Genomic DNA, 25,456 nt, shown 5'->3' on the forward strand with positions numbered 1-25,456 from the left:
CCAGAGGCCTTTGGGGCTGTGTGAAGGGTGCTGAGTACACCGTGAGAAGCAGAGACATGGGGGCCTGAAGCCTGGCCGTGCCCTGTGCGTGAGACTCTGACAGATTCACATCGAGGGCGGGGGCCAAGCTGGCCGGGGTGTGGAGAATGGGAAGGGACGTTCTGGGGAAGGAAACAGGATATTCTGAGAAAGCCCATGGTCATACGGCGAGTTTCAGGAGGCACAGCCAACTGGAGCAGCTGTGCCAAGCTGGGGTTGGGGGGACATTGGCCATGGTTGCTCTGGGGTGGGGGGGCTGACCTGGGGAGATGGGCTGACAAGACTTGGGGTGCCGAGGGCTGTGGAGCCCATTATGTAGGGAGGCTGCCTCCTACTGTGGAGACAGAGCAGAGAGAGCCTGAGCCTGGAAGCCTGAGCAGAGCCCAAGGACAGGACCCTTTGTGGTGGCAGCTGGTCCCAGCAGGCTCTTCCAGCCTTTGGTTCTCCCTGCAGACAGCAGCCCCCCGACCCCCAGATATGCCTGCAGACAGCAGCCCCCGACCCCCAGATATGCCTGCAGACAGCAGCCCCCAGCCCCCCAGATATGCCTGCAGACAGCAGCCCCCCAGCCCCCAGATATGCCTGCAGACAGCAGCCCCCAGCCCCCCAGATATGCCTGCAGACATCAGCCCCCCAGCCCCCCAGATATGCCTGCAGACAGCAGCCCCCTAGCCCCCCAGATATGCCTACAGACAGCAGCCCCCAGCCCCCCAGATATGCCTGCAGACAGCAGCCCCCCGGCCCCCCAGATATACCTGCAGACAGCAGCCCCCCGCCCCCCCAGATATGCCTGCAGACAGACAGCTGCCCCCGACCCCCCAGATATGCCTGCAGACAGCAGCCCCCTGACCCCCCAGATATGCCTGCCAACAGCAGCCCCCCGACCCCCCAGATATACCTGCAGACAGCAGCCCCTCGACCCCCCAGACCTGCCTGCCAACAGCAGCCCCCCAGCATACCCCACACCCCCCCAACACCCTCCTGCCCTCTCCCTGCCCCAGCACATGCTGTGTGGCCCGTCTCCCTCCACACCCTGTCAGCAGAGGGGGCGTGTGGACCTTCTTCCAGATGCTGCTCTCCACTTCAGAGACACTAACGAGAAGACAGGAGGACGTGTGGCCCATTACAGCCACGTGGCCTGCATCCCGGCACCGTCTGCATCCGCCGTCTGCAGTCAGCGGCCTCACGTCACTGTTCTAAGGAGCAGCTCTTGCCGCGCGCTATCAAGGCCCGTAAACTTGATTTTCCTCAGAAACGTCCTTTCCCGCTCGCGCTGTGCCGAGGACACAGAGACTGTGCGTCTTGGAATAATGAAGAATCCGCTTTCCTACCCCATAAACATCATCTCCTCTGCTCCCCTGACAGCCCGCCCGGCCGCCAGGAGGGCGAACAATACAAGAAGAATCATTATTGTAACCAAATTAGACCGTTTGTTTTCTTTCCCTCAAATCAAATTGTGTAGGAGCTGCTTTATTGCAAAACAGACATTAAAATTCCAGCAAGACCTCCGAGAGAAAGTAATTTCTATTTTATCAGTGCTGTAAAGCTGTCTATGTTCTGAAGCAGGAAATATTGCAGGGATATTTATAGCTTTGGCTCCAAAGCCAGTCTGAATAGAAATGTTACTGCGTTCGCGGAACTGTCATCCTGCTCGCTGGAGCAGGGAATCTGAGGGAATCTGTGAATTACTGGTCCATCCTGACAAGACGCTGGCGAGCTTGGTGCGGGCCTGGGGCCGCTCAGTGGCCGGAGGTGGTGACTGAAGCTGGGACTGGCTCTGAGAGGGAAGCTAAACGGTTGTCTGTAGCTAATCATTCTCACCCCTGCCCAGGACAAAGAGGGCTCCCGTGGCCATGCTCCCCTTGGCCGAGCTCCTCATGGTCAAACTCCCCATGGCCGAGCTCCCCGTGGCCAAGCTCCCCGTGGCCAAGCTCCCCGTGGCTGAGCTCCCCGTGGCCAAGCTCCCCGTGGCCGAGCTCCCCGTGGCCAAGCTCCCCGTGGCCGAGCTCCCCGTGGCCGAGCTCCCCGTGGCTGAGCTCCTCATGGTCAAACTCCCCGTGGCCAAGCTCCCCGTGGTCAAGCTCCCCGTGGCCGAGCTCCTCATGGTCAAGCTCCCCGTGGCCGAGCTCCTCATGGTCAAGCTCCCCGTGGCCAAGCTCCCCGTGGTCAAGCTCCCCGTGGCCGAGCTCCCCGTGGTCAAACTCCCCGTGGCCAAGCTCCCCGTGGTCAAGCTCCCCGTGGCCGAGCTCCTCATGGTCAAGCTCCCTGTGGTCAAGCTCCCCGTGGTCAAACTCCCCGTGGCCGAGCTCCTCATGGTCAAGCTCCCCGTGGCCAAGCTCCCCGTGGCCAAGCTCCTCATGGTCAAGCTCCCCGTGGCCAAGCTCCCTGTGGTCAAGCTCCCCGTGGTCAAGCTCCCTGTGGTCAAGCTCCCCGTGGTCAAGCTCCCTGTGGCCGAGCTCCTCATGGTCAAACTCCCTGTGGTCAAACTCCTCATGGTCAAGCTCCCCGTGGCCAAGCTCCCCTTATGGCCCAGCTCCCCTCTGTCTCCCTCTTTTTTGTTTTAAAATTTTTTTCCCTTTTGTTGCCCTTGTTGCTTATCGTCACTGTTATTATTGTAGTTATTGCTGTTGTTGTTGTTGGGTAAGATGGAGAGAAACCGGGAGAGGAGGGGAAGACAGAGAGGAGGAGAGAAAGACAGACACCTGCAGACCTGCTTCACCGCCTGTGAAGCGACTCCCCTGCAGGTGGGGACCGGGGGCTTGAACCCAGATCCTTGCTCAATGCAATGTGTGCTCAACCAGGTGCACTACCACCCGGCCCCTTCTCTCCCTCTCTGTCTCCTCTTTTTCTCCCAATTTCTCTCTGCTTCTATTCTCTTTAAAAGTATCTATCTATCTATCTACCTATCTATTAATTTATTTAATGAATGGAAGCAGAGAGAAATGAATGAATGAAAATAATAGGGGGCCAGGCGGCAGCACAGCGAGTTAAGTGCAGGTGGCGCAAAGCGCAGGGACCGGCATAAGGATCCCGGTTCGAGCCCCCGGCTCCCCACCTGCAGGGGAGTCGCTTCCCAGGCGGTGAAGCAGGTCTGCAGGTGTCTGTCTTTCTCTCCCCCTCTCTGTCTTCCCCTCCTCTCTCCATTTCTCTCTATCCTATCCAACAACAACAACAGTTATGACAACAACAATAATAGCTACAAGAAGCACAACAACAAGGGCAACAAAATGGGAAAAATGGCCTCCAGGAGCAGTGGATTCATAGTGCAGGCACCAAGCCCAGTGATAACTCTGGAGGCAAAAATAAAATAAATAATAATAATCATCATCATCATCACCAGGGGTCATCACTAAGAAGACAGTCCCCTCCCTGGCCCTGTTCAGAGGACAGAGACTGTGGGTTTGCCCGCCCGCGTCCCTCCCTTCCCCCTTCCTTTCTTCTTTTCTTTATGACCAGGGTCCTGTAAAGTCCAGTCTCACTATTTCCATTTTGATGCTGTTTTTAAGCTTTGTGATGAACAGTGGGTCACAAGCCTGTAAGATGGCAGGGCCTGGTCCCACCCCCACCCCCACAGCTCTGTGTCCCACCCTCCCCGTGACAGTCACCAAAATTCTCAATGTCTTGGAGACTTTTTTTTTTGCAAGCTCACGTGCACCAGTTCTGGAACTGGATGCTAACAGAACTGAGTGGAACCACCTGGCAGCTGTGTCTCTAATGTTTCTCTCCACACACTTACCTCCAGATCCACCTGTTTAGTCCCAGAGGACACAGTGTCATCTTTCTGGGTGTGCCCTCTCTCTACCCCCACTTTGCAACCCCTGGCCTCTGGCCCACAGCTGCAACACCCACTGCCAAGGGCACTGCCCCCAGAATCCCGCCTGTCTCACAGCCATCCAGGATGCCTTCACCCTCCACTGCCAAGGCCCCTGTGGCCAGGCTCCCCGTGGTCATGCCGTGACCAGCAGGACGCAGTGACCTGGGGGGCTCAGTGGGGATCCGTGGTCACCACCAAGCAGACCTTCTCCTGTTGTCCCCTCCCCTCTGGCCAGCACCCTGGGAAGGGCGGGTGCTTCTGGAGCTGTCAGCTCAGGGGAGGGCTGCCAGGGGCCCCTGTCAGGCTGGTCAGTGTGTTCACACACTTCAGAGATGGACCAGAGCATCATCCCAAGCCCCGTCTCTCCCCTCTCCTCTCTCTGGACCCCGACCTTGGCTGCAGGACACTCAAGCTGCAGCAGAGGGAACCCGGGGGACAGGCATTACCGCACGCGACGTCTTCTGGGTACAGGCAGAAAGCAGTTCCCGACAGCTTGTCAGGGTTCCATGAGGGAGCGAGGAGGGGACCTCTCCTCATGTCCTGTCTCTGCCACAAAGAGAAATAGCAGCCTAGGACCTCTCCTCATGTCCTGTCTCTGCCACAAAGAGAAATAGCAGCCTAGGACCTCTCCTCATGTCCTGTCTCTGCCACAAAGAGAAATAGCAGCCTAGGACCTCTCCTCATGTCCTGTCTCTGCCACAAAGAGAAATAGCAGCCTGGACTGGTGGCAGCAATTCCCCCAGGATTCTCTCAGGAACAGGAATGGCGGGCAGATGATTTTTGAAAATATTTAATTTACTTATTAGATAGAGAGAAACTGAGAGGGCAGGAGGAGATAGAGAGAGACAGAGAGATACTTGCAGCCCTGCTTCACCATTTGTGAAGCTTCCCCCTGCAGGTGGGGACCGGGGGCTTGAACCCAGGTCCTCACGTACTATGGTGTGTGTGTTCAACCAGGTTCTCCCCCACCCGGCCTGCTGATAGATTTTCAGCAGCAGGAGAGTCACACTTGGAGAAAGTCTGCTGATCCCCTTAGTGACCCTGGTGGAGAAGAGCTCCTAGGATTGATCTCTTCACTCCATCCATCTGTCCTCCTGGGCTGGGCTCGGCTGTGACCCCCAGCCCCCAGGGTCAGCGTGAGGCCCATGTCCTCCCTGAGTCCTGTGGCCCCTCTCGGCCTGGACGGAGCCCCAGGCTGTGAGGCCCCTTCCTCCTCTGTCTTGCTGCCCTTGGGAAGCAGTGGGAAGCCTGGCTCTGCCAGAAGTGGGGGGCAAGCTGGGTGCCCCACAGGAATCTGGAGTGTTCTGGGGGGACCTTCACTCGCTGGCTGCGTGGAGACACAGCCGTCCAAGCCCCACCTCAGTCCCTGGTGCCCCAACCCCGCCTGCACACCTGCAGTCCCCAACTCCGAGGACTCTGCCACTCACACCCTGTCCCGGGCAGCGCTGCTGTTCCCTTGGCTCTGCAGGGGTGCAGGGAGACGGGGGCGGCAGTGGTGCTTCTGTGTGGCCGGGTGAGCTCTGGGACGCTCGTGCTTCTCTCTGGAGGAGCAGCACAGACACTAGTCCAGGCGGCAGCTCCCCCAGGTAGGCTGAGCCAAGCTGTCATTGACGCCGGTTCTTTCTCCGATCGAGCACATCCATTACCGGGCTAGCTGGGTGGCAGCCAGCGGGGCAGGAGAGCTGCCCGGAGTCTGTGAGTCCCTGGCCATGGTGGGTCCCCAGGGAGGGGCCACCCTCTCCAGGCTGCCCTCTCCCCATGGGGAAGGAGCCCCACCCACAGCCGGCCACGGAGACCCCAGGCTGCCGTGACCCGGTGACAAGGCGCAGAGCCTGGGCCCAGAGGTGGCCCAGGGCAGATGACAGCTTGGGTAACCCTGGGTTCCATCCCTGCCACCATGGGGGTGTCCCGGGGTGGTGGAGAAGTACTCTCCTCCTTCTCCTTCTCTGTCTCTCTTTCCTTTCCTTCTCTCTCTCAAAATATGGAGTAACATCCCCCCTGGAGTATGTGTGCAAGGCCCTGGGCCCCCCACAGCAGCCAGAGAAATGGTGGCGGCTCAGTGTGAGGGGACAGACTGGGGACACGGCACAATAACAAGGGGAAGATGGCTGAGCTGAGCAGACAGCACCCCACCCTGGGCTCAGATGCTGAGAGAGAATCCCTGGGAGCCGGGCGGTAGCGCAGCGGGTTAAGCGCAGGTGGCGCAGAGCACAAGGACCTGAGTCAGGATCCCGGTTCGAGCCCCCGGCTCCCCACCTGCAGGGGAGTCGCTTCACAGGCGGTGAAGCAGGTCTGCAGGTGTCTATCTTTCTCTCCCCCTCTGTCTTCCCCTCCTCTCTCCATTTCTCTCTGTCCTATCCAACAATGACGACATCAATAACAACAACAATAATAATAACTACAACAATAAAACTCCAAGGACAACAAAAGGGAAAATAAATAAACAAACAAACAAATAAATAAATAAGGGAAAGAGCTCCTAGTCTAGGCAGTGTGTCTGTGTGTCTGTGTGTCTGTGTGCACATGTCATAGGATGTCACTGGCAGCTAGCGATGTCCCATCTTAGTCCTGATCTCAGCTGGGCACTGCTAGTCAGGGACCCTGCTCTGACTCGGGGCCATGGCACTGGGTCCCATCGCCCAGTGGCCCCCGAGAATCAGCTGGCGCCCTGATTTAGAGTGAACAAACCGTGAGCTCGCAGGGAAGGCAAGGCCTCAGCCCGCAGCTAGGAGGCTGTTTGCTGCCATGTCGGCCGGCCTGGTGGGTGCCCCCCCTGCTCTGCCAGTCCACCTGCAGGGCCCCAGCAGTGGATGGCTGGGAGCGGCAGAAGGGGGCCCTCACGGGTGGGAGCCAGGGCGCAGCTGGGACTGTGGCCTGTCCCCGTGGGCAGTACGGCCCTGAGGGGACTCTCAGCGTGCAGGGGACGCAGGCTGGCATCAGTGCCGCCCCACTTCCCGCATTCAGCTCTCAGGCCGTGGCTCCCGGGGGCACAGGGCTGCTTCAGGTCTGCCGACTGCTGCTGTCGGGCCTCTCGGGGCCGGCAGGCAGAGAAAATGTCATGGAGAGTGCAGCTTCGGTCCACAGAGCATCAGGGGCCGGAAGGAAAAAGGCCGTGACTGGGCGGGAAGAGTTTGTAAGGGACAGGGAGCTGGGAGGGGCAGTGCCTTTGCACCCTGGGGCTGGCGGGGGCTGTCGGGGGCTGATGGGGGCTGACAGGCACCACCCTCTGTGGCACCAGGGCACCAATGGCACAGGCATAGAGGCCCAGAGCCATGTGGGGCCGGGCCTGGCATGGACATTCTGTCACCTCTGTGGCTAAGGGCTCCCTGGGCCTGGACCCTGGGCCCTTCATGTGGGTGGCCGGTGTGCCTGTCTGGGGAGGCAGGAGGGCAGCGGGCCCCTCCCTGAACATGTCACTGTCATGGAGAGAGGAGGCTGGGCAGACAGACAGACACCGGAGGGACAGGGGGCCACAGTAGTGCCCAGGGGTGCTGTCCTGGACGTCCAGAGGGTGGTTGTCTGGCCCATAGGAGTCCGGTGGGGCTGAGGCTTCTGGGTCCTTCTGAGCGGCCCTGCCAGTCCCAGCCAAGGGCCCATCTGGAGTGGACAGCAGAGTCCAGGGCCCATCTGGAGTGGACAGCAGAGCCCTGCTCACTTCCTCTGTGGCCAGGACTCACAATGGGGGTCACCAATGGTGACTCCTGGGGACCCCAAGTGTCAGCCCTCCGCTCTCCCCAAAGATAAAACCGTCTTCAGTCACTTGCTTCATGGGGCCGGAACCTGTCCTCACTCGGGCCCCCAGGACCCCAGACACTCAGACCCCCAGGCGTCTCTGGCAGCTCACGCAGGCCAGGTGGCCCCTCACCCAGGCTGGGGGCAGCCCCTCCGCATTTCCGCATCTTCCCTAAAGCCACCGACTTCAGGGCCCCGGGGGCCTGGCCAATGGGACATCGCTCAGGACTGATCAGCAGCAGCTGTTCCCAGGTTGCTTTCTTCTTAATCACCTTTTAAAATCTTTTTGTTAGTGATTTAATATTGATGAACACGACTGTAAGATCACAGGGGTACAGCTCCACACAGTCCCCACCACCAGAGTTCCCTGTCCCCTCCCCTCCATTGGAAGCTTTCCTATTCTTTATCCCTCTGGGAGTCTGGACCCAGGGTCATTGTGGGGAGCAGAAGGTGGGAGGTCTGGCTTCTGTCACTGCTTCTCTGCTGGACATGGGTGTTGGCAGGTGGATCCACACCCCCAGCCTGTGTCTGTCTGTCCCTAGTAGGGCAGGGCTCTGGGGAGGGGAGGCTCCAGGACACATGGTGAGGGCGTCTGCCCAGGGAAGTCAGGTTGGTGTCATGGTAGCGTCTGCAGCTTGGTGGCTGAAAGGCGGTAAGCTATAAGGCAGGCCCCTCATCCCCACAGAGCCTCTGGCAGGCAGGGAGACCAGCTGCCCTCAGCCCACATCTCTCACTGGCCTGTCCCCTGATCTCTGTCCCCTGCCTGGCCTGTCCCCTGGTCTCCTGTCCCCTGGTCTCCTGTCCCCCGGTCTCCTGTCCCCTGGCCTCCTGTCCCCCTGGTCTCCTGTCCCCCTGGTCTCCTGTCTCTGGCTTCCAGTCCCCTAGTCTCCTGTCCCCTGGTCTACTGTCCCCTGGTCTCCTGTCCCCCTGGTCTCCTGTCCCCCTGGTCTCCTGTCCCCCTGGTCTCCTGTCCCCTGGTCTCCTGTCCCCTGGTCTCCTGTCCCCCTGGTCTCCTGTCTCTGGCTTCCAGTCCCATAGTCTCCTGTCCCCTGGTCTGTTCCCCTGGTCTCCTGTCCCCCTGGCCTCCTGTCCCCTGGTCTCCTGTCCCCTGGTCTCCTGTCCCCTGGTCTCCTGTCTCTGGCTTCCAGTCCCATAGTCTCCTGTCCCCTGGTCTGTCCCCCTGGTCTCCTGTCTCCTGGTCTCCTGTCCCTTGGTGTCCTGTCCCCTAGTCTCCTGTCCCCTGGTCTCCTGTCCCCCTGGTCTCCTGTCCCCCTGGTCTCCTGTCCCCTGGTCTCCTGTCCCCTGGCCTCCTGTCCCCCTGGCCTCCTGTCCCCCCTACTCCTGTCCCCTAGTCTCCTGTCCCTTGGTGTCCTATTCCCCTGGTCTCCTGTCCCCTAGTCTCCTGTCCCCTGGCCTCCTGTCCCCCTGGCCTCCTGTCCCCCCTACTCCTGTCCCCTAGTCTCCTTTCCCCCTGGTCTCCTGTCCCCTGACCAGGCTGTGGTCCCAGGCCATGGGGATGCCCTGGACAACCTCAGGGCTGGGCTCTGTTTCCTCCCTGGCCCCCACTGTCCACTGGCCCTGTGTTTATCCAGTATCCCCCTTCTGAGGCCAGTGGGGACCAGCTTCACCTGGATCCGGGACCCAGAGTGCCCTGGCCCACTCGGGCTGGCGGGCAGTGGGCTGGGACCCTGTCTGCTCTGTCCCTTGATGAGACTGCACAGGGACCTTGCCCTTTACTGCTCAACCTCTGTGCCCAGGTTCGAGCCAGGGTAGCAGCTGTGGCTACAGTGACTGTGGGCTGGCCCGTCATGGGCCCTTGGGGAGTGTGGATGGCACCTGGCCAGGCCACGGGCTGGTGACATGCTGGTTAACCGGGGGGTCCCCACGTCATACAAAGGGGCCCGGGTCCTGCGAGTCACAGACCCACAGCTGACTCCAGGCCCAGGGACACTGAGCTGGCACAGCTGTTCTTGGAACTGTGAGCTTCAACAGCTCACTGGGGACAGCCTTGCCTTCCCCCCAGGCCCGGTTCTGAGCCCCAGCACCACAGGACAGGGAGCATAGCACCAGAGGAACCTGGCATGGCAGCGAAGCCTGCTGGGCTGATGCTTATTGGACGTGTGCACAGTCCCTGTTCAAAGCAGTCTTGCTGGGATGATGTTTTGGATTTTAATGTCTGGCTCAGAAGTGGTGGATTTGGATGTCAGAAGACCTGGAAAGGAGTGAAATCACAGAAGATGACCCTCACTGCCCACTTTCTCCAGGAGACCCTCTCTGTGTCTTAGCCTTCCGACCGCAGACGCCCCGCTGAGGTGGGATTTGTCGAGCTCCTGGCCTTAAAAATGTGCTTCTGCACTCCCTCCGTCATCATTCCCTCCTCCATCATCAGCTCTCTTGTACAACACGACTTTTAATGAGTGTGTAGTATTCCAGTCCATGAACCTGTCATATTTATTATGGGACATTAGGAATATTTCCATTTTTATTATCATAAGCAGTGACGGAGTGCTTACACGGGGACATCAATCTTCCCCCAAGCATCTGAGATGTTCTCTGTAGAATAAATTTCTGGAGGTGGAATCTGAGTCCAAAACCGCATCCTTTGCTGTGTCCTCAGCAAGAGGCTGAGCTGGGTAACAGCCTGGGAGCAGCAGCGTGGGGAAGGCCAGCCTGGCCGCAGAGGCCGCAGAGGCCGCAGAGGCCGCAGAGGCCGCAGGCCAGTGTGGCAGAGGCACCCCTCAGGCCCTTGGCTGCTCCTCTCTGCACCGGACCCCCTGTCCTCCCAGACGTCCCCAGCAGCACCCAGGCCGCCCCATCCTCAGAGGCCCTCCCCTAACCCCTCGTCACGTTCCCACCCAAGATGTGCTTTCCTGCTGTGACTCCGTTGTCTGGAGGTGTGAAGGGTTCTCCCTGCTGAAGGCTTCATATTCACGGCTTGTCATTCCATTCTTTTGTTTTTGTTTTCTTCGGGCCTTCATGGATCCAGGTTGACTATTCAGATAGAGAAAGAGAGAGAGAGACAAAGGGAGAGAGATAGAGACAGAGACAGAGGCAGAAGCAGAGAGAGAGAGAGAGGGAGAGAGAGGCAGGCCACTGCCCAAAGCTCCTGCAGTGATGGGGGCCGGGAAGCACACGGCAGCCCTGCCGTGTGCTTCCCGGCGAGCTGTCCCCAGCCTCGCACTTGCTGTCTGAATCCCCTCTGTGCTTGTCTTGTTTCTGCAAGAGGGTTTGTCCCGGCCATTGGGGACCCGGTCCTCCTTCCTCTGACGTGCTCAGTGGACACACACGGCCTCTCAGCTGGGGACTTGCTGAGACTCGGAACAATCTGTGTGTTCAGGCGAATTCCCTGCATGTTTCCATCTGAAGCTCCAGGAAGCCTGGCCGGCCGTGAAGGCCCCCGTCGCTGTGAACGTGTTTGGCCATGGGATCTTTGCCCGTCCCTGGAACAGCGAGCCCTGGAACGCGTGGCCTCTCCTCTGACATCCAGGGGCTGGCCCAGCCCATGGAGAAGCCTGGGAGGCCCCTGGCTCTGAAGATACGTCAGAAGCAGCAGGCCGGGCAGCTGGGGACACCACCGCTGCTTCTGGTGACAGGCGTGTGTGAATGACAGAAAGGCTCCCAGGCAGAGGGACGGCCAGGAGACCACAGAGTCCCCAGGCCTTCGGGTGACGGCACCCAGGTGTGGAGCAGAGGGTGCTGGCAGGTTCAGCAGGTGCATGGGGAGAGTGAGGGCTGGGTTCAGCCAGGGCGGGGCAAGGGGGGCTCTTTCCACACCTGCCCTGTGTGTCCGGAAGCTTCTGGGAAGCCCTTCACCAGGAATGCCGGGTGTGCAGGAGAACCTCTCTCAGGGTCTCTCCGAGATCAGAGCTGGTGGGCTGCTGCCTCCCCCCCAGCAGGTGACCAACAGGAGAGCTGTCCCCACCTGCCTGTTGCCTTCTTCCCTGACTCTGGGGGTGTCCTCTCTGGGGACCTTGGATTTGTTTGCAATTATCCTTATTGGGAGTCGGGCGGTAGCGCGGTGTGGTGTGAAGCACAAGGACCGGCTCAAGGATCCTGGTTTGATCCCCCAGCTTTCCACCTGCGCGGGGTTACTTCACAGGCGGTGAACCAAGCCAGGGCCGCAAAGCAGAGCCGATGCTAGCCAGGGGATGTGGGACTGTGCCCCTCTGCAGAGAGACAGGGCTGGCCCAGAGAGCCCAAGCCAGAGCCAGCCGGGGGCAGCCCGCGAGGCCCGGCCAGCAGAGCCCTCACACCCCATGGCCCCAGGCCAGCTGCCAAGCCCCTCTGCATGAAGGTGTGGACGGGGTCACGAGATGGCACAGCAGATGACAGCTGGGCCCACCGGCTCCTGGGATGGACAGCAGGACAGGGGCAAGGCCCCAGGTGTGCTTGGCCTGCTGTCTCGGGCGTCAGAAGCCCCGTGTGTGAGAGGAGAGGAAGCTGAGGGAATCTTGAAATGTTCTGGAAGGTTCTACCCCCCGCAGCACATGTTAGAGCCGAGCTGCTTTCCCTCCACGGCCTGTCTTTTCCCTGCTCCCCACTCAGGGCCTTGGCCAGACCCACAGGGAGGGGGCCTGGGGGCAGCTCTGCAGGGGTGTCTGGAACAGGGAGGCACCCCTGTAGAGGGAGAGGGCCCCAAGACAAGGCCTGCGTCCTGAGCTGGCCAAGGCCCTGGGCCTGGCTGTATGGGCAGGAGGGCCAGAGAGGGGTGGGCGGTTCAGGGCTCAGAGACCCCAGAGGGTCGCCTCTCCTGCCCCCGCCAGGCCTCCTCTGAGTCTCCACGAGCCTCTTGGAGAAGCTTTGGGGGAGGGTGTCTGGCAGCCTGTCTTGGTCGGGGTAGCGGGGTCCCTACCCAGGAGCCACACGCGTGAAAGGAAGCTGCTGACGGATGGCCTCATCCCTTCCAGAAAGGAGTTTTGGAGAATCAAATATCAGAAGAATTTCATCATCATGGGCCCGAAAGTCCTGAGGAGAAGCCAGCAAATAGGAAATGAAACGATGTGAGAAGAGACCAACGAGGAACAGAGATGTTTCCTTAGATTAAAAGCGGAGACACAGGCTGCTGCAGGGGGGGCGGCCTGCATGATGGAGGGCAGCAAGGGAGGAAGGGACACTGCTCCCAGGAGAGTCGGGGGTTCTGTCTGAGCGGCCCCGGGAAATTGACGGAAGCCTGTTCTCTCCACTCCCCCCCCCCCCTCTCCCCGTCTCTCCCTCTCCCTCTGAAAGCTGATGCTCATTAGAACCATCCGGGTGCGGAATTATTGATGGAGGCCGTATTTCTCCTTGTGTCTTGTAATCAGTCAAAGCGGGCAGAGATGGGGCCCGCCGGCCGGGGCAGGAGGGAGCCAGGGCCCGGCTGAGGCCTCGGAAATTTCCGGAGCAGAGCCTGTGTCTGCCTGTTATGGAGTCAGTGGGGATGGCGAGGTGGCAGCCCCAGGGTGGGGCTCAGAGGCTGGAGCACATGCCCACCGCCTTCCAGAATGTTCTGCCCTGTCTACACGTGGGAGAGGGCCGTCGCTGAGCCTGGCTGTGGCAGCTCTGAGCAGGGGCGTGGCTGGGAGCTTTGGGACATGGGCCTCTGCTCGCAGGGGCTGGATGCAGGCTGGACAGAGGGCCAGCGTCACCCCTGGGTGTCCCCTCTCCCCACGTCCCCTCCCCGAGTGGCCTGGCATGGAGAGAAGGTCATATCTCTGACCCCCTGGGAGATGGCCCATAGCCCAGCCCCTGGATTTCCTCCCTGGAGGATGTCCCCAAGGCCCCCAGGATCCCCTGACCCCAACCCTTCTTCCAGCCCCTTGGGGCCAGAGTCACCAAGGTCTGCTCCCTGGGCAGGGAGCAAGGCTGGAGCATGTGTCACTGTGCTCCGGGGAGGGCCCATGCCAGCTCCCAGCAGGGCCCAGTCACATGGCGCAGGGATGATGGGGGGTTCCAGGAGCTAGCAGGGGTGCTGGCTCTCTGTGTGACACCCCCCTGGCCCCGTCGCAGACAGTGAAGCCTGCTTTGCTCACGGGGATGCCCCAGCCCAGCAACCCTGACCAAGGAGCCCGGGAGGGAAGGTGGGACCAACGGACAGACTGGCGTGCCTTGCAGAGCTGTTGGTCTCCTCAGCGTGCAATATGCTTCCGGACTCCGGGAACGTCTTCTGATAAACATTGCTTAAGACACTGACGGCTTAATCTATGACGTGTCACCAATCGTTTTGTCGGCAGCGTTCCAGAGTCACTGCCAGCTCCTGGAACAGTCGTGGTGGTGCTGTCAGGCAGGCGGGTGTCTCCCTGTCTTGTGGGGTCGCCTAACGAGTGGAGCTTCTCCAGGGTCTCTGTCAGAACTTCCCAGGCCTCCTGCTACAAAACCACTTAGCGTGTAGGGGGCTCGGGCTCTGGGGGAGCCCCACTGGTCCAGCTCTGCCGGGGGCACTCAGGGAAGACCCCCAGTGCGGCCCAAGTTCCAGGTCAGCTTGAGGAGGTGGGGGCTGACCAGATGCCTCCGTCCCGGGGGCCGGGGATCCGGGGATGGGGGCTTGGGCTCTGCTTGTCTTGCGTGGTGGCACTTACAGGAGCCCCATCTGCGGGGCCACAGAGAGGAGTCAGCTGAATTCATGGGGACACCCACCAGGGACACCTGACAGCGAGTCCAGGCAGGGGAGCCGGCAGGTGAGCTCACCTGTGGGGATGGGTGCTGTCACCGGGTGTGTGCTGTCACTTCACGGGGAGCCCAGAGGTGAGCGGCAGCCGTGCTCTGACCCTCAGCGCCCACTGCCGCCCGGCCTGGTCCTGGGAGGGTCTCCACACTCCTGGACACACGCAGAGCTTCCGCCATCAGAGGCTCTTTGGTTTGGGATCAACAGCACTGCATAGCGCGGCCCTCCTCCGGGTGGGTAGGTGGGCTGTGGGAGGAGCGGGGCGGGGGGACATCGCGCAGGCCAGTGCCCCCAGCTCTGGGGACTATGGACGCCCGAGTCCCAGGGGTGACCCGTCACCTCTGTGAGACCTGGACACGTGGAAGCCACCTCAGGGGTGCTCTGCGAGGTGATAAGCTGTGGAGCTGGGCGGCGGGTACCAGGTACCAGCTGAGTTCACAGGTTACCAGGCACAGGGACCTGGGTTCAAGCCTCCTATCACCTGCAGGAGGGCAGCTTCATGAGTGGTGCAGCTGGGCTGCAGGTCTACCTCTCCCTCCCCTCCCCTGCCCCTCCTACTTCCTCTCCCTCTCCTCTCCCTCTCCCTCCTCCTTCTCCTCCTCCTCTCTCTCTCTGTCCCTACTCCCTCTCCCTCTCCTCCTCTCTCTCCCTCTCCCCCCCTCCCCTCCCTCTCCCCCTCCCTCTCTCCCCTCCCTCCCTCTCTCCCCCCTCTCCCCTCCCTCTCCTTCTCCCTCTCTCCCTCCCTCTCTCCCTCCTCTCTCCCTCTCCCTCCCTCCCTCTCCCTCCCTCTCTCCCTCCCTCTCTCCCTCCCCTCTCCTCCTCTCTCTCCCTCCCCTCTCCTCCTCTCTCTCCCTCTCCCCCCTCTCCCCTCCCTCTCCTTCTCCCTCTCTCCCTCCCTCTCTCCCTCCTCTCTCCCTCTCCCTTCCTCTCTCCCTCCCCTCTCCTCCTCTCCCTCCCTCTCTCCCCCCTCTCCCCTCCCTCCCCTCTCCCCTCCCTCTCCTTCTCCCTCTCTCCCTCCCTCTCTCCCCCCTCTCCCCTCCCTCTCCTTCTCCCTCTCTCCCTCCCTCTCTCCCTCCTCTCTCCCTCTCCCTCCCTCCCTCTCCCTCCCTCTCTCCCTCCCCTCTCCTCCTCTCTCTCCCTCCCCTCTCCTCCTCTCCCTCCCTCTCCCCCTCCCTCTCCCCCATCTCTCTCTCCTTCTCTCCACTGCACACTGTGTCCTTTCCAGACCCCCAAGTGGGACTTCTTCCTGTGGGGACGATGTCCTGCCCCCTGCCCCACCTGGGCTCTCCATGGGTGGTGTAAGAGCAGATGAGGCTCCTTCCAGAACCCGAGCCCTGGCCTCCTGCCCGCCTCGAACCCTGGCCCGGCCCCAGGCCAGGTCTGGCTCTCCAATACAGCATCTGTGCCTACACAAGCCACCCTGTCTGCAGCAGTCCCGTGGAGTGCCAGGACCTGAACCAGAGGTTACAGTAAGGTGCTCGCCTTGCTGGGTGAGTCCCTGCCCCACCGCAGGCCTGACTGTGGGCTCCTGGGACTCCCCACAGCCTCAGCGCCCCACCTCACCATTCACTCTTTTTGCTTAATTTGCCCCAAACTGGCGTCTTTTTGTTCAAAATCAGAGTCCTTTATGGCTCACTGTCCCAACTAAGGCACCACCCCATGGGTGACCACATTTCAGAGGAGTCAGAGCTGAGGGGGTGGGACGACATGTCCCAGAATCCCACAGCCTGCGGCAGAGGGACCCTGGGTTCAGCTGTGCGGCCTCCGCCAGGCAGACCCCCACCCGGCTCCCAGAGCACTTCCGCGTGGCAGACGGGCCCTGATTTTTCACCGCTGAGGGTGAGTAATGGCCATCCTGCCAACGCAGAGAAAAACAATAACTTAATGGATAGAATGTTTTCAATTTAAAATTTTCCTCACATAAATTTCCGTAGAGTTTTGGCAGGCTCGGCCGCTCGTCAGGGAGGCAGACAGTACCACGGGGCTTGACTAAGGACGCGTCTGAGCCTGGCCTGGCCTCCGCCACGGGCATGGAGTGCGGTCACTCTGCCAGGGGCCCCTGCTCGCACAGGCTGGGACGCAGAGAATCTGTGAGAAGCCCTCCAGACCGTGGGCTGCAGTCCCGCTGGGAACCAGGACCTGAGCCCCTGGACGCTCAGGAGAGGGGTCCCATGTCGGTCGGGCTCTGCGTCGGCTGTGTCACCTGTCGGGGCCATGGCAACCACGGCTGGAGCTCTCCTGTGGCCTTTGCCCTGGCTGCCTGGGGCCTGGCGTGGGGGGAATCCCTGGGCCCCTGGGCTGTGGGAGTAACGTCCTTATGGGCTGTGACTTCAGACCCAGGGTCCCTCAGGCCAGCGTCTCCATTCGTTTGTGCAGGATGGGACCACGGGGAGGTTGGAGGGTCAGTAATCAGCTTTCGAGAGAAGGTTCTAGAAAGCTGCAGGCCAGCTCGGTGCTCGGTTCACGGGCAGAGGAGGAGCCAGTGTGGCAAAGCCTTGGCCTGTCCATCTTGTGCTCGTGTGATGGTCAGCGCTGGGGTCTCTGCCCAGCGGGTAGGAGGTGGTGGACCTGGCGCTGTCCTGTGGGCTGGAAGGTGAGGGGACCCCTGAGAATGAGAGATGAGAGGGGATTCGTGGGTTCCCCCGTGGCTGTGGGTAGGAGTGAGCAGGAAGAGAGCTCTGAGGCCGGAGGGGATGGGCAGGATGCAGGCCCAAGGCAGGCCGGTCCTCCCATGTCCCTTCTCTCTGGAGATGGCCCTGAAGGCCTGGTGTACAGGAACCTCACCCTGTCTGACACAGAAAAGGTGGCGCTCAGAACAGTTTGCATCCTAGCAACAGAAAGCCCTGTTGACAAGGACGGTGACACCCAGGGTTGGCAGAGCTTGTTGTCACAAAGCTAATGGCACAAGTGGAGGCGAGATTGGGGCCAGTGACCCTGTCTGTCATGGCCCTGCTCTGGAGGGGCAGCAGGGCACGGGGAGGCAGGGAGGCCGGGCTCTCAGACGGGCAGGGAGTGCTCAGGGCGGGCACTAGCTTAGTGATGGGGGCCTTGTACACGGCCCTGTCGCCCGTCCATTCACAGTCCACTGGTGACTCGCTAGACAGGAAGTCTGCCTCTAGGGGACATGTCAGCTTCACTGGGACCCTTCCCACTGACCTCAGACCCCCACTGACCTCAGACCCCCACTGACCTCAGACCCCCACTGACCTCAGACCCCGCCACTGACCTCAGACGCCCCAGTGACCTCAGACCCCCACTGACCTCAGACTCCACCACTGACCTCAGACTCCACCACTGACCTCAGACCCCTACTGACCTCAGACCCCCACTGACCTCAGACCCCACCACTGACCTCAGACGCCCCAGTGACCTCAGACCCCTACTGACCTCAGACCCCCACTGACCTCAGACTCCACCACTGACCTCAGACCCCACCACTGACCTCAGACCCCTACTGACCTCAGACCCCCACTGACCTCAGACTCCACCACTGACCTCAGACCCCACCACTGACCTCAGACCCCCACTGACCTCAGACCCCACCAATGACCTCAGATGCCCCAGTGACCTCAGACCCCCACTGACCTCAGACCCCCACTGACCTCAGAGGTCCCATCAGCAGGTGGTGACCTGGTCAGCGTCTCCTCAACTAGAGGCCCTGAGGGAGGCTGGGGGAGGCTGGGGGAGGCTGAGGGGAGGCTGAGGGGAGGCTGATGGAGGCTGAGGGGAGGCTGAGGGAGCCTGAGGGAGGCTGGGGGAGGCTGAGGGAGGCTGAGGGGAGGCTGAGGGAGGCTGGGGGAGGCTGAGGGAGCCTGAGGGAGGCTGGGGGAGGCTGAGGGAGGCTGAGGGAGGCTGAGGGAGGCTGAGGGAGGCTGGGGGAGGCTGAGGGAGGCTGAGGGAGGCTGAGGGAGGCTGAGGGAGGCTGAGGGAGGCTGAGGGAGGCTGGGGGAGGCTGAGGGAGGCTGAGGGAGGCTGAGGGAGGCTGAGGGAGGCTGAGGGAGGCTGGGGGAGGCTGAGGGAGGCTGAGGGAGGCTGAGGGAGGCTGGGGGAGGCTGGGGGAGGCTGAGGGAGGCTGAGGGGAGGCTGAGGGAGGCTGAGGGAGGCTGAGGGGAGGCTGAGGGAGGCTGAGGGAGGCTGAGGGAGGCTGGGGGAGGCTGAGGGAGGCTGAGGGAGGCTGGGGGAGGCTGAGGGAGGCTGAGGGAGGCTGAGGGAGGCTGAGGGAGGCTGAGGGGAGGCTGAGGGAGGCTGGGGGAGGCTGAGGGAGCCTGAGGGAGGCTGAGGGAGGCTGAGGGAGGCTGAGGGAGGCTGAGGGGAGGCTGGGGGAGGCTGAGGGAGGCTGAGGGGAGGCTGGGGGAGGCTGGGGGAGGCTGAGGGAGGCTGAGGGGAGGCTGGGGGAGGCTGAGGGAGGCTGAGGGGAGGCTGGAGGAGGCTGAGGGAGGCTGAGGGAGGCTGGAGGAGGCTGAGGGGAGGCTGGGGGAGGCTGGGGGAGGCTGAGGGAGGCTGAGGGAGGCTGAGGGAGGCTGAGGGAGGCTGAGGGGAGGCTGAGGGAGGCTGAGGGAGGCTGGGGGAGGCTGAGGGAGGCTGAGGGAGGCTGAGGGAGGCTGGGGGAGGCTGAGGGAGGCTGAGGGAGGCTGAGGGAGGCTGAGGGGAGGCTGAGGGAGGCTGAGGGAGGCTGGGGGAGGCTGGGGGAGGCTGAGGGGAGGCTGAGGGGAGGCTGAGGGAGGCTGGGGGAGGCTGGGGGAGGCTGAGGGAGGCTGAGGGAGGCTGAGGGAGGCTGAGGGGAGGCTGAGGGAGGCTGAGGGAGGCTGAGGGGGGCTGGGGGAGGCTGGGGGAGGCTGAGGGGAGGCTGAGGGGAGGCTGAGGGAGGCTGGGGGAGGCTGAGGGAGGCTGAGGGGAGGCTGAGGGAGGCTGAGGGAGGCTGAGGGGAGGCTGAGGGAGGCTGAGGGAGGCTGAGGGGAGGCTGAGGGAGGCTGAGGGAGGCTAAGGGAGGCTGAGGGAGGCTGAGGGAGGCTGGGGGAGGCTGAGGGAGGCTGAGGGAGGCTGGGGGAGGCTGAGGGAGGCTGAGGGAGGCTGAGGGAGGCTGAGGGAGGCTGAGGGGAGGCTGAGGGAGGCTGGGGGAGGCTGAGGGAGCCTGAGGGAGGCTGAGGGAGGCTGAGGGAGGCTGAGGGAGGCTGAGGGGAGGCTGGGGGAGGCTGAGGGAGGCTGAGGGGAGGCTGGGGGAGGCTGGGGGAGGCTGAGGGAGGCTGAGGGGAGGCTGGGGGAGGCTGAGGGAGGCTGAGGGGAGGCTGGAGGAGGCTGAGGGAGGCTGAGGGAGGCTGGAGGAGGCTGAGGGGAGGCTGGGGGAGGCTGGGGGAGGCTGAGGGAGGCTGAGGGAGGCTGAGGGAGGCTGAGGGAGGCTGAGGGGAGGCTGAGGGAGGCTGAGGGAGGCTGGGGGAGGCTGAGGGAGGCTGAGGGAGGCTGAGGGAGGCTGGGGGAGGCTGAGGGAGGCTGAGGGAGGCTGAGGGAGGCTGAGGGGAGGCTGAGGGAGGCTGAGGGAGGCTGGGGGAGGCTGGGGGAGGCTGAGGGGAGGCTGAGGGGAGGCTGAGGGAGGCTGGGGGAGGCTGGGGGAGGCTGAGGGAGGCTGAGGGAGGCTGAGGGAGGCTGAGGGGAGGCTGAGGGAGGCTGAGGGAGGCTGAGGGGGGCTGGGGGAGGCTGGGGGAGGCTGAGGGGAGGCTGGGGGAGGCTGGGGGAGGCTGAGGGAGGCTGAGGGAGGCTGAGGGAGGCTGAGGGGAGGCTGAGGGAGGCTGAGGGAGGCTGGGGGAGGCTGAGGGAGGCTGAGGGAGGCTGAGGGAGGCTGGGGGAGGCTGAGGGAGGCTGAGGGAGGCTGAGGGAGGCTGAGGGGAGGCTGAGGGAGGCTGAGGGAGGCTGGGGGAGGCTGGGGGAGGCTGAGGGGAGGCTGAGGGGAGGCTGAGGGAGGCTGGGGGAGGCTGGGGGAGGCTGAGGGAGGCTGAGGGAGGCTGGGGGAGGCTGAGGGGAGGCTGAGGGAGGCTGAGGGAGGCTGGGGGAGGCTGGGGGAGGCTGAGGGGAGGCTGAGGGGAGGCTGAGGGAGGCTGGGGGAGGCTGAGGGTGGCTGAGGGAGGCTGGGGGAGGCTGGGGGAGGCTGAGGGGAGACTGAGGGAGGCTGGGGGAGGCTGAGGGGAGGCTGAGGGAGGCTGAGGGAGGCTGAGGGGAGGCTGAGGGAGGCTGAGGGAGGCTGAGGGAGGCTGGAGGAGGCTGAGGGAGGCTGAGGGAGGCTGAGGGAGGCTGAGGGAGGCTGAGGGAGGCTGGGGGAGGCTGAGGGAGGCTGAGGGAGGCTGAGGGGAGGCTGAGGGAGGCTGAGGGAGGCTGGAGGAGGCTGTCAACCTCCTCCTCCCCTGCTCCTCTGGGGAGACTTTGGCTGCTTATAATTCTGTGTCAGGTGGAGGTCGCAGGCAGGAAGCCACAGAGGCAGCAGCAGACATCCCGTAAATAATTAAAGGCCAATAACGCGGGACGGCTTAGGGGTCCCAGCCCTCGCCCCTGGGCCTGGAGTGGCGGCAGAGAGATCGCAGGCCCGTGGTGCGGCGGCGACTGGAGCGGACAGACAGCAGGCTTGTGGGGAAGGGGCTCAGGGGTCTCCATGCTTCCATGTCACCTGGCCAGGCGAGGATTCCTCTGCAACTGGGAATGTCACCGTGGGGATGTGGACACTGAGATGGGGGACGGCAGACTAGTGTGAGGGGCTCGGGGCTGGGGGCTGGGGGCCAGGGCCACGGGGTGGGGCAGCGACACAGCCCAGGTGGGTGTCACTCCTCTGGGCCCCTGGGGCAGGGGGCCTAGGGGAGGTCCTGCTCCCCAACCCTCACCCAAGGGCGCTGCTGACCGGCCTCCTGGGAGGCTCTCAGGATGAGGCTGCACCCCCCAGGCCGCTGTGACCCTCCTTCCAGCAAGGTCAGGTGAGAAATGGCCGCCACCCCCCAGCTCAGGGGAGCCAGAGGGGGTCCCCCAGGCTGATGCAGTCCGCAGAAGCCCTCTCCCGCCTCGCCTCTGCCTGTCCCCACCGCCCACTGCGGGGTTCATCCTACCAGCCAGCTCCTGTCACCCTCCCGCCCCCAAGCTTCTTGGCTTCCTACCCACCAGCCCCCACGGCCTCCCCGCCGCCCTGGGGGGCGTCAGGCACGCCGAGACGCCAAGGCGACCGTGCCAAGTCACCCGGGTGCCAATTCCCATCCTCCTGCACGCTGAATGATAGCTCACATTTCGCCACATTGTGATTTTAATTCGCACCTTCTGCTTCTCATTTATTTTTCCTCCCTTACAAATGAGGTCGGACTTCCATCCCGCATCGACTGGACGCCGCTGTCTCCGCTCTGCCAGCTGCCTGTGAGGCTGCCCCCCGCTCCCTGATGGGGGGCTCTGTCCTGGGCCCTGGGGCTGCTCCACGCCTCCCCCCACCCAGACGCCGCCTCCATGCTGCCTCCCTGTCACGTCTGGCCGAGCGGAAAATCTTCATGTCGGCGTTGCTGGGACTGTCCATGATGGCTCCTGTAAAAAGCCCCTTCCTGTAAGAAGCCCCTTCTCCGCCCCCAGCTTCTGAAGGCATTTTGCTAAATTCTTTCCTCAAAATAAAACTAGCCTTCTTAAATTTTTATTATCTTTATACATTGGATAGAGACAGCCAGAAATGGAGAGGGAAGGGGATTTTAGGGAGGGAGAGAGACAGACAGACACCTGCAGTCCTGCTACACCACTTGTGAAGCTTTCCCCCTGCAGGTGGGGACTGGGGGCAGGAACCTGGGTCCTTGTGTGCCGCCCTCAGACCCAGTTCTTCTAGCGTTTGCCCTTCTTCCGTAGCCAGTCAACAGCGTCAGGTTGAGCCTGATGTCTGCTTGCTGCTGGCTTTGAAAGTGACTGGGATCCATGTGGATTCAGTCGGCTAGGAAGGATCGTCAGTTTCCCCAATAAATGGGTACTCACGGGGTGCACCACGAGAAGGTCGATCCAGTGCATCCCAGTAAATCTAGGTCTCTGTGTCTAGATCAGTTTAGGATTAATTTTCATGCCAGCAGCTGGGGAGAGTCCTGTGCCTGTTTCTCCTCACGAGCATGTGTCCGCGCATCTAAGAGCTCTTTAGCGGGAGTTGTGATGACTCTTCAGAGGACAGGGACGCCCTTGCTCATCTCCCCGTCAGTCCCTGTCCAGTGACCCCACTTTCTGCCCCCTCAGTGGTGTGTGAAGCTTTGGGAGCTGTGCTAAGCCAGCAGAGTCCCCTGCCCCTGACAGGGGTGGGGACATGTCACAACAGGGACTTCATACTGTGTGCTCCTCTCAAGAGGGCAGGACACCCTCTACAGTGCCCCTACGCTGCCTGGCAGCCCCTCCCCAGGGCCCAGGGTCCCGGCGGACACCCCTCACCTCCCCCAATGCACTTTGCCTCCTGGCCTACAGACCCCCCTCCTCCCCACATACACACTGGGCTTTGGGTCCTGGTCACAGTGTGTGGGGGGTGGTGGCTGGGGACCTGTCAGTTCTTGTGCTTGTGACCTTGCTCAAGGTCACAGGCAGACCCACCCCCCTGCGCCCCCCTCCCTGCCCTGACAGGCCCCCTGTGGGTGTGATAAGCCTCCTGCTGCCAAGATGCCTGGCGTGAACAGCTCTAATCACCACCAGCCGCTGCCCCTTTGAAGGTCTGTCACCAGCTGTCCCCTCCATGACGGCCCTGTGACAGTGAGCAGCTGGCAGTGTTAGCAGCAGCACCAGACAGTGACAGGGCTTCCGCCTCCCCTACTGCGGGCTGGGCGCTCAGCCTGGGTGCCCTGGTCACGGAGGGGAGCCTGGACCGGGCAGAGCTCCCAGCTGCAGGGACGCTGCCCAGAACCACTGCCCATGTGGAGTGATCTAGAAATTTCCTTTGGAAAACACAACTATGTCCATTCGCCCCCCCCCCCCCACTGACCTGCTGTGGCTACGTGGCGACACCCCCTGCAGGAAAGCACCCTGACCCTGGGCCCCGGATGGCACAAGGCATCCGCTCATTGGGAGCTCAGTGCCGTCACAGGACTCAGGAAGACCGTCAGCTCAGGAGGGGTGCGTGCACCAGGAGACGCCTGGGTGTGCCGACTTGGGCATGTGGCTGGTGGCCAGTCGGAACAGCTGAGTGTTCGAGACCCATCCCCTCAAGGGGACTGAGCTGGTGACACAGTGAGTCAGTGTGAATAGTGCCGGCTCTCAGCCTGGGCCTCGCCATACACCAGACTTCACTCAGGTGTGTGTGTGTGTGTGTGTGTGTGTGTGTGTGTGTGTGTGTGTGTGTGTGTGTATGTGTTTCACTACCACTACTACTACTACCACCACCACCACCACCACCACCATCACCACCACCACCATCACCATCACCACCACCATCACCACCATCACCACAACCACCATCACTACCACCATCACTACCACCATCATCATCACCACCACCATCACCACCACCATCACCACCATCACCACCACCACCACCACCACCATCACCACCACCATCACCACCATCACCACAACCACCATCACTACCACCATCACCATCACCACCACCATCACCACCATCACCACCACCACAACCACCACTATCACCACCATCACCACCACCACCATCACCACCACCACCATCACCGTCACCGTCACCATCACCACCATCACCACCACCACCATCACCATCACCATCACCATCACCACCACCACCATCACCACCATCACCACCACCACCACCACCATCACCATCACCATCACCACCATCACCACCACCACAACCACCACCATCACCACCATCACCATCACCACCACCACCATCACCACCACCATCACTGTCACCATCACCACCATCACCACCACCACCATCACTGTCACCATCACTACCATCACCATCACCACCACCACAACCACCACCATCACCACCATCACCATCACCACCACCACCATCACCACCACCACCACCACCACCACCATCACCATCACCACCACCACCATCACCACCACCACCACCACCACCATCACCATCACCACCACCATCACCACCACCACCACCACCATCACCACCACCACTATCACCATCACCACCATCACCGCCACCACCACCATCACCATCACCACCACCACCACCACCACCACCACCACCACCACCACCACCACCATCACCACCACCACCACCACCATCACCATCACCACCATCACCACCACCACCACCACAGTTCAGCCGTCTTATGGTGATTAAGTGCCGACATCCATGTAGAACATCTTGGCTCCACGCCTACGGCAGACTCAGCCCCACAGAAGCATTCACCATGTTTCCTCCCAGTCCCAGGTCAGACGTGGAGGGTCTTGCTGGGAGTTTGTTTGGAAAGGAGGCGGTGGAGGGAGGGTGCCCTCCTGAGCCACGGCTGCTGTGAGTCACACAGACTCCTGGGGCTGGTCTTGGTGACGCCTGGACAGGGAGGAGGGCATCCAGAGCCGGCCTGGGGGCGCCGTCCTGGGAGTGGGGGGCGCAAGGCAGCACAGGGAGGACCCGTCGCTCTCTGAAGAAACTACACAGCGACCTCCACCCAGACGGCACTTGGACGCCTTCAGCCCATCAGGCCCTGCTCTGCATAGCACGAGGACACGGGTCCCGAGGGTGGGGTGCGGGGCTGGGTGGCAGTGAGCAGAGGGACCTGACTGGGGTGTTCCTGTGGCTCCAGCTCCTCCTTGCCAGCTCTCGCCCACCTGCAGGCAGCCCCCAGGCGCGTGGCTTTGCCCTCTGAGTGCATTTCCACACACAACCTTGGCTGTGTCATCTTTGGGGTGTGAAAGTCTTTCCTGCCAGGCAGAGAGGCAGTGAGGGGCTTCCGGAAGTTTCGGCAAGGTCACCAGCAATTCCCTGCCTGGCCCCCGCCGGGTCCCTGTCAGCCTGAGTGATGGGCCGGGTCACTTGTGGACGTCTCTCCCGGGGGCCCGTGCAGAGACGGTAAAGATGGCAGCTCGGCGTGGGATGAGAGACGGATTTCCTGCCAGGCTCTCAGCAGGCACGTGCCAGCCGCGGAGGACATGTGACAGTGTGGGCACAGCCACTCTGACGACGGCTGGTGGGGGCACAGGGCCCCGCCCTTGGGTCCCAGTGGGCCAGCCTGCCCAGGGACAGCGTGCAGGTATGTGGGGTCACACGCGGGAGTTTTGGGGAGGTTCCAGAACTGGGGCTGGGGCTCCAGGCCTGCTGC

General features: G+C 62.2%; 1 protein-coding gene across 1 annotated transcript; it reads left to right on the plus strand.

Moving 5' to 3' along the window:
• The first annotated feature begins 15,794 nt into the window (after nucleotides 1–15,794).
• LOC132536436 (uncharacterized) lies at nucleotides 15,795–16,822 on the plus strand. The gene is made up of 2 exons (XM_060184302.1): nucleotides 15,795–16,064; nucleotides 16,160–16,822. The coding sequence occupies exons 1-2, from the start codon at nucleotides 15,885–15,887 to the stop codon at nucleotides 16,820–16,822; spliced, it is 843 nt and encodes a 280-aa protein (XP_060040285.1). The 5' UTR covers nucleotides 15,795–15,884.
• The last annotated feature ends 8,634 nt before the right edge of the window (nucleotides 16,823–25,456 follow it).

This window comes from Erinaceus europaeus, unplaced genomic scaffold, assembly GCF_950295315.1.
Source record: "Erinaceus europaeus unplaced genomic scaffold, mEriEur2.1 scaffold_393, whole genome shotgun sequence".
Taxonomy (NCBI): Eukaryota; Metazoa; Chordata; class Mammalia; order Eulipotyphla; family Erinaceidae; genus Erinaceus; species Erinaceus europaeus.